Source organism: Mizuhopecten yessoensis, unplaced genomic scaffold (assembly GCF_002113885.1).
Source record: "Mizuhopecten yessoensis strain PY_sf001 unplaced genomic scaffold, ASM211388v2 scaffold8131, whole genome shotgun sequence".
Lineage (NCBI taxonomy): Eukaryota > Metazoa > Mollusca > Bivalvia > Pectinida > Pectinidae > Mizuhopecten > Mizuhopecten yessoensis.
Window position 1 is genome coordinate 682,307 of NW_018407394.1, and position 8,617 is coordinate 690,923.

Consider the following 8,617-nt stretch of genomic DNA (forward strand, 5'->3'; position numbering starts at 1 on the left):
GTTTCATTTGTTTCCCTTGTATTTCATCTCTTTTTTCATAACAGTTCCATAAGGCATGTCTCTTTCACTTCGCAGAAATGATAAACCAAGTCTAAAGTCAGATTGGAAAAAGGTTCCAGTGCATTATTAGTAACGTAACAAGGGGCGCGTTCGGATTCAAATATATACTTAGCATCGAATCAAGAGATGTGCTGTTTGCCGACCTTTGCATCAATTTTCGTGTATGACAACGAATTAGAATGTGTGTACAATCTGTTGTACACAATCATTTATGATGCTCCATATTTCCTGCAATTTCGAAATCCAAGGGTTAAACGCCCAGTACAAAATCGAGGGCGGAAGTCTTTGATTTCGAAAACATATTTTTAAAAGAGTTGTGATATTGTTCAATTGAACGTGCACATATAACCGGTGAGTCATTTTCTCTATTTCGTACAGGCCCTGCGGCAGTCTAAGAGTTTTATGATGTGGAACCCGGAAGTCAATAGATGATGTATGTGGTTAAACTGAAATGCCAAGCAGAACGTAACCTGTGAATCATTGAACCCAAAATATAATGCATGCTGAAAATTCAAGAATTCACAGCGGATGTATCCCGAGGGACCCAAAGAATCGTGTATCCCGAGGGACCCAAAGAATCGTGTATCCCGAGGGACCTAAAGATTCGCTGTGCATATTGCGAGGAGTTATATAGTACATGTTTTTATGTACTAACACACTTCAGATAATATATTATATATAAGGCATCGTGTACTTGCACACTAGCTAGGTAATGTGTGGTATATAGAGACCTTCATTTGACGTACACTACTATAACTACTTATATTTATAGGCTTGAAATAAACCTGAAGAGCCATGTGAAGGGTGAAAGCAGCTTGTTTTTAGTCGGTCGTTAGCTCTTATTTTTTATAATTACCTACTTCACATGGACATTTAATCCGTTTTTATTATATATAAATTATATAAAAAAAACAAATGACAAGAGTTTCTTAGTACCTCCCTAGCGCTTTCACCTCTTTAGAAGTTCATCAGGGGAACTGTTTATTTATGTTGACAGGACAACAACACAACACAGGACGCCAAAATTAACAATGCACTTTAACGCCAACATTTGAGGAACAACATACATTTTCTTTATTTATTCATGCAACGTCTGTGCTGTTAGAACAATTTAAACCAGGTTTTCATATATCGATTAACATTGTCTCTCGTTGTACAGTGTAGCTTGATATATGGGAAATACATGGAACTTGCAGAACATTTGCAGAAGAATGCATATGCTTATTAACAGTTAAAAATCTAAGATGGTCACTAGTTTTTCCAGTGTAAAATTCAGAACAATTTGAACAGATCATTGCGATCCCCAAAATAGTAAAGGTTGATTATCAAGTTTATCTAGCTTTTTCGTTTGTTAATTTTTCGATAGTAAAAGAAACTCGGTAAACATCGTTTCTTTATGCAATTTAGATGATTATCAGACATGATAACCAACCATCACTCGTTGAGGAACCTCTATGTGTGGTTGTGGCCCAATTATATTGAGGCATCATATTACCTGTATTAGGCGTAAAACTCTTTCAAAAATTGTTCAGAAACACGTAAGGTATCATATACTTCCGACAAAGTCAACATAACTAGCTGAAAACTTGTTAAATGGAAATAAACTTTATATAATCACATGTTAATATGGCTGTTGCAAGCACAATTAAAACATTTCCATGCGAATTGTTATTATTTATTCACACACAATTTTTCGGATGCAGAAAACTGATTTCATCGCATTTCATCCGGAGACTTAACTGATAAGCACAGGAAACATACGTTGAGTTGACAATGGAAACGAAAATACAATGTGAGAAAATAACCAGATACATTATCTAGAAAAATCATCTCGTCGAACCAGCACTCTCAATACTATGTGTAGAAATATTAATATTTTTTAAGCATTTTGTGAATTTTAACTTTTGAACAGTTTCTGCCCAATTTCCCACTCAGATGTTTTGTTGATATTGTTACACGAAATTAATTTAATGACCTGTATCATCTCAGAGTTCACGTTCTTGGACACTTGCATGGCACATTTTGAATGAACGCCGTCAGCGTACTTGAGTAGTTTTCCTTCCAATTTCCACTTACCCATCCCGACACTGCACGGTGCCACTATCAGGAAGTCATTTTTGACTTTGATACATTTTCCATTCATCATTAAGTGACCGTTTTCAAGCAAAGCAAAATTTCTAGCCTTGTAGTAAAGAGAACATTCGGCCGAAACCAGTAAAGGATATGATCTTAGAACGACAGAATCTGCAGTGCCAAAACATTTTCCGGAACCATCGTTGCGTAAATTTCCAAAATAAGTAGTTCCCTCGGGTGGAACTTCTAGTTCCGGGTAAACGTTTTCAAGAAGCCACCGGAAGTCTTTACATTTAAACGTCTTTTTGACTGTGTCCATAATATCGAATTTATCTGATGGCTCTGGGGGTTTGGCAAATCCAGCATTGAAGTAATAAAAATATTTCCTATAATCACCGAGCCACATCTCAGCTGTCCGCCTGTTGTTGTAAACGAGATCAGAGTAATCCATTTTGAACGGATGTCCTTTTTTGAAAATATGGGCAACGTGAGAGCATGGCGAAATTTTCATACTTCCGCCACAGAGCCACACTCTAATAGAGAGTTCTACGTCCTCTCCGCCCCACGTGCGCATACCTGTATCCAGTCCTCCGATGTCTTGAAAGTATTCCCGGTTAACTGCAAAAGCGCAGCCTACAATTGCAGGGGTGTCGAATGCTTTTGTCGGTTGTGCTTTGATCTCTGCCATTTGCTTTGGCGGTATCGGAACGAAACTAAACGCCATACTCCATTTAAAATGTCCCCTGAAGTTGTTTTGGAAGAACTTTAAGTATTCGAAGGTTTGTGCGTCAACTGTGTCAATGGATGGCTGAACAATGGCCGTACCGTTTTTGCTTAATTCGTGCAACAAAGGTTCTAACCATCCAACATTAACTTCATCGTGAGAGTCCAGGAAAACAACCACATCCCCTTTGGCCATTTTAGTACCCACAACCCTTGATCCCATCGTCCCAAGTCGTTTTTGCGCTCTGTGTATTCGCATGAAGTCGAACTGTTCCACATACTTGTCCAGCGGGGCTTTCAAATGTTCTAGGTCACTCAAGTCGTCTATGATGATGATTTCGTGTACGAGCACTTTGGGCGAATTCTTCAGAACGCTATTGATAAGTCTCTCGAATGTAGACCACAGCTCGTTATGTAGCGGTATCACAATGGACGCCACTGGAAGTGACAAAATATCAAATTTTACTGAGGCGCACTCGGGAGGACGTGTATCCGGTACATTGCGATTGACCGATGTCTCGTGAGTTTTTGTGACGTTGAGAAAGAAACGATTTGGATCGATATCTTTATACAACGAGATGTTAAAATCCTTTATTATGTCGGAGAAGTTATTTCGCGGGATGCCAAATTTGGTCTTTATAGATTCATGTTCATTTAACTTGCTCTGCCATATCTTTGCATCATTGAATGCCTCTGACTCACCGTCTATGTACTTTTTACTGCTTGTGGAAATTACAACATATTTCTGAGAAGAGAGATCTCTCAGTGATGTTTTTGGAAACACACTCCCATTATAATTCGACCGCGGCCTGGTCGGTATTGTTAGCCAGAGCAGTCTAGACGCCCAGCTAAGCACAAATATCACAACCAGAAGTATCCGGGTATTTCCCTTGAAACTTCTCATGGAAAGTAGCGGCATGCTTGTTAGCTGTTCGATGGACAGTGATTTAGTTTCACTGCCTTGTACACACGAGTACTAGGTACGGAAGACCGACAGAGCAGACCAGGACTGAGAGAATACAAAGACAGGCGGAGGAAATCTTGTGTGATTTGATGAACGAATGACCTATCATTTAACATCAACATTGATACCTTTAAATAAATACATTTGAATCTCATAAATCCGAAATTCAGTTAATCAAAAACTCATTTTCTGTACGCATTCAAACGAAAGAATCAAAATGTGTTTTCTTTTCAATATAAAATTGGTAAATCTAGACTCTTCTGTCAGAAACAATTTAAGAATTTCGACTTCACAATAGTTCAGTAGGGAAAGTTGGATATTTTGCATGAATACATATGTTGAAATATAATACGCATAGGTGTTCATTAACCTGGTAATATTTATCAACGGATGTGCGTGCATTATTATGAAACATTTCATGAGGGTGAAAAAATGATGGAAAACTAATTAACGAAGACCGCTTGCAGTCTGAGTTGATTATTTCTGCAACATTTTCGAATCCCGGTTTTATACATAGATCATAATTGGTCTACCAAATAAAATATAGTGGAAGTCTTTCTTTGCGTCTACGCCAGTGTCCTGTCCATAAGCCTTCATATCTGATTATTCAAATTAGACTGCTCTTTTGTGCGCGCTAACATTTGTCACATGATGTCTATATGTTGTCGTTTCGCAAACTGCGCGTTTTTATCGTTTCTGATCCTGTGTGATACATTTGGAAAATTTGTGTTTTTTATTTGCAGTCAGCTTGGTCGACAGACTATAAACAAATAACAATGACGTCATGTTTTTAACCAAATGTTTACTTGAGTCAATCAAAACTACCAATCTATCGACATCGCTCGTAAACAAATGAAATCAGCATTTGACAAGTTTGCAAACACTTTTTCTAATCACCTTCTCGGTTAGTTCTGACCGTGAGCTTTACAGGTTTAAAGTAGAACAATTGGACAAGGGAAACCACTCCCGCAGCTCTCTTGATTGCATTTGCAGGAGAGGTGTTTGGAAGGGCATTGGTCTGTTGGAGAATAATACATGCACGTACATGGACTCTCCCAATAATGCAAAGATATAAAGTGTCGTTTCATCTCAAGTGGAATAGTATTAAACTTTAACATGCAAATGTTAAATCTCCATCATCAAATATTGGAGCGTGCTTGATACGCGATGACATGACAGATCTACGTTTAATTCTAGTCCCCCTTCTAAACGTCTGGACCGTGCGTGCTGCCGTACGTATCCGTTCCCACATATCATCAATCAAGACTGTCAAACATGGACACCTCAGGTTAATCAAAATTCGGAGAATCGGCTTGGTGGTACTAGTATATTCACGTTGCACAGAATATATTTAGATGTACGTTACATTCGATTACAGTTCAGGATTGAATCTACTTCCGTTGGTACAGTATCATGGGGCGATGACTTCCGTTGGTACAGTATCATGGGGCGATGACTTCCGTTGGTACAGTATCATGGGGCGATGACTTCTGGTGGTACAGTATCATGGGGCGATGACTTCCGTTGGTACAGTATCATGGGGCGATGACTTCAGTTGGTCTTGAGACAAATTTAATGAACTTCGAGGTTGTTCATCTTGAATTTTTACCAGTATCAAGACCAACTCATATCATCCAATGAAATAAAATAAAACAATATAAAATCCTAATAATATCTGGAGCTTGTGTAAGTTCACCATAAGGCATTATATATACGGGGTCTTGTGTAAATTCTACGTTTAAATTGAAGATATAATGTAGTCCGTCACTGAATGTTGATGTAAGAATCCATTTCTGAAATAAAAATTCCAAATAGGAAGTTGTTTTGATCTGCAAAAGCAAAGTAGATGATTGACTTTTTTATGTATTAGTATATTACTTATTTAAAAAAATACACCAAACATAATTCTACTGTAGCGGAAGTCTAATCGTAGTCACAATAGAATGCCTTATACTCTGCACTTGGAGATTGGACCTTCAGTGCCCAGTTGTTCTAAAGGTTATTAGCTTAAAGCCATATAAACGGACGCAAAATGGTGAAAATGCAATAAATATGTATTTTGTTTAGTTTGGATATTTTTCTCTAGCCTGTGAAGTAAGGAACCTTTCGTTAATAAAGATTTTAGACCTGACTTTCATCATAAAGTGTAAAAACAACAAAACGTGAAAACTGGATAGTCGGGTCGCATGTTAACCTCTTGTGAACGTGTCGGCAAATAAGTACCACGCATAAGTGGAAGCTTACAAAACAAAGAAGCGTGTAAAGATGACGGGGATTGAGTAAGGCCTGTTACATGGCATTCTGACGATTTAATTGTATATACATTAAGTAAATGTTGGAGTATGGATAGCGCGCTCTTTCTGGCCCTTTGGTAGATTTCTGTTGCATTGCAAACGCCTCGCGGGCGTGGTTAAAATGGGTGGATTTGTGGCAATATCTTGAATATCTACATTTTACCTTTATATTACTGTTATATATAATTCATCAGTTCAATTGCTTTGTGCAATCTAAACTCATATAAGTGTCAGCATTTGCGGCTTAATCAGTAATAAGCGCATTATTTTATTTTTGTTTACCTTTAAAATACAATCATTTATTTAGTTAAAACTTTCCAGGTAATAAATATTTTAATATAGTAAAATTACATGCAAAGTTATGAGATTTCATTTAGTATTTTGACCGAATTATTAGGGGTTCAAAAATGTTATTAAACAGTGATTAAGCTTATTAACTTTTGAAGAACTGGGCCCAGATATCTAAGACCTTTGCGAGCTTTTGTTTTCTCGGTACATTTCGCTACCCAGGATGTGATTATTGCTGTCGTAAAGCATCTTCACTCCTGTTTTGCTGGTGTATTTCCTATTATTGTCCATTATGGTGCAAGGTCATACTTAATGAAGCGATCTGTTACCTTCATGGCAATTTGTGTTGTTTGTCCCTTTCATGATGAGTACTCTGAAGTGTACTGAAATATACAGAGATCCTTTAATTTTTTTCCCCAGAAGAAGGTCAGTGTATCCTTATCTGTAGTTATGGGGATGGGCTGAGTTAGAAGAAACAAGAAATGTGCATTAGTTGCGGTAAAGTCCTTTCAGATGAATTAGAATCTTTTGTCCGACCTTTTTTCTTCTAGTTTGTCTTTTTCAGATTTCATGAGACGCATCTTTCTACGCTATGTATTGCCTTAAGAACAGCGTATGATCGGTTTAGCATGAGAAGAGGTTTAGTTCAATCTAGGAATACAAACCAGCACCAAGTAGGGCATACTTGATGCTCAGTTTCTATGCGTTCATCGATGCATATCTTGTTTTTTCTTGTTTCGAATGGTTCCTAGACGTTTCATTTCTGTTAATGGTTCGATGTTGGAGTATCCTGCAGTTTCTTCTTCACAATGGTAGTTTATCGAATCTAGCAGGGCTTGAATTTCATGTTGGTCGTTCAGATTGATGATGATTTGTCTCCCTTATATATGCGCCCATATGGGAGTTGATGTAGTGCTATTGAAAGTCTTGTACAGGGTTTTATACTGTTTAGTACCCAGTCTAATGATTAACTCTCCTGAGATATCATTCTGACACTTTATTGTGACTGTTTTGAATATCGTTACATGTTTCTGAGTAGAATCCATAAGTGTCCATTGGTTCATGTTTCCTATATTACAGATTTTGTAGAACAGAATATCACGGTTACACTTTAAAAGTTTATCAGACAAAGAGTTGCGAGGTCGAGATTCTGTTGTCATCGTCTTTCGCATTTGACATTACCAGGGCTACATTTGAGATGAAATATTCCGGGAGTGAAACCGCCTTATTGGGAGATTTTTGCCTAGTAAAAAGACAATATTCTTCTTGATACTAGCTTGCATGACTTTTGAAAGGACCTTGACCACAATGATTCATATGAAATTTCACGGAATATTTTTCTCTCTTGCCTTCTTAATGTCTGGTATTATGTTTTTTCTTCTAGATGTTTATGTTAAGGATATGTCTAATGTTTCAGATGTTCTGCTTTGATCCCTTTCATATCTGGTGCTTCCTCAACGTTCAGATTGTTTACGGTATTCTGAATCCCTCTCTTAAAGTTGCTGTATTCCCCTTGGATCAACTTTTCCTCATTTCCGTTGATGAATTCGTTCCTAATTTGTAGAAAGTGGAACCGTGTATAGTTTTGGTCGTCTGTAACATTATTGCCAATATTGTAGTATATGTTTGGTTGTGTGTAGTCTTTGCCGTTGACATGAAATATATATGTTGTGGTGTTTTCTTCTTCGTCTGTTCACACGTTTGTGTTAAAGCCAAGAGTCCCTTGATGAGGTTTTGATGATATCTCGGTGGAGTTCATCTCTTTGTGGGTCATATTCTCGTCTTTGAGAGGACGTGGTTGACCTGAAAATCGAATTTCCTTTCATGGTTGTTAAGTTTGCTTTTCTCTTCGAAGTTTTGCTGTGAAGTCTGTTCATATTAATTTACGATCTCTCCTTAAGATATATATTTCTAGAGTGATGCGTTCATATGACCACATACAGAAGTATCTTCGAGGTGTTGGTCGTTTGGTATTTGTCTAGAAATTCTCGTAGATTATCTATGGGTTTGTTACATTCTGAAGTGTTGTTCCCAACAGCCATGCAGCATATATGAGTCCTAGATGTTTCTACTTAGATTGTTATCCTGTTTCTATTATCGGGTAGCACAGTCACGGCTGTATCCATGTCCTTTCTCCAGAGTACATTGTAGCGACCCACATGTACAGTCACGGCTGTATCCATGTCCTTTCTCCAGAGTACATTGTAGCGACCCC

General features: G+C 37.7%; 2 protein-coding genes across 2 annotated transcripts in view; one reads left to right on the forward strand and one right to left on the reverse strand.

Annotated features, from left to right (window-relative positions):
- LOC110455124 overlaps positions 1 to 796 on the forward strand; it is a 13,834-nt gene extending 13,038 nt beyond the window's left edge. Inside the window, exon 2 of the mRNA XM_021505075.1 lies at positions 439 to 796. The gene's annotated coding sequence lies outside the window, so the exon portion shown is untranslated. The remainder of the gene's footprint in view (positions 1 to 438) is intronic.
- Positions 797 to 1,957: 1,161 nt separating this feature from the next.
- On the reverse strand, positions 1,958 to 3,775 carry LOC110455091 (polypeptide N-acetylgalactosaminyltransferase 4-like). The gene has a single exon (XM_021505031.1). It carries the CDS (start codon positions 3,773 to 3,775, stop codon positions 1,958 to 1,960), a length of 1,818 nt encoding a protein of 605 aa, XP_021360706.1.
- Between the last annotated feature and the right edge of the window lie 4,842 nt (positions 3,776 to 8,617).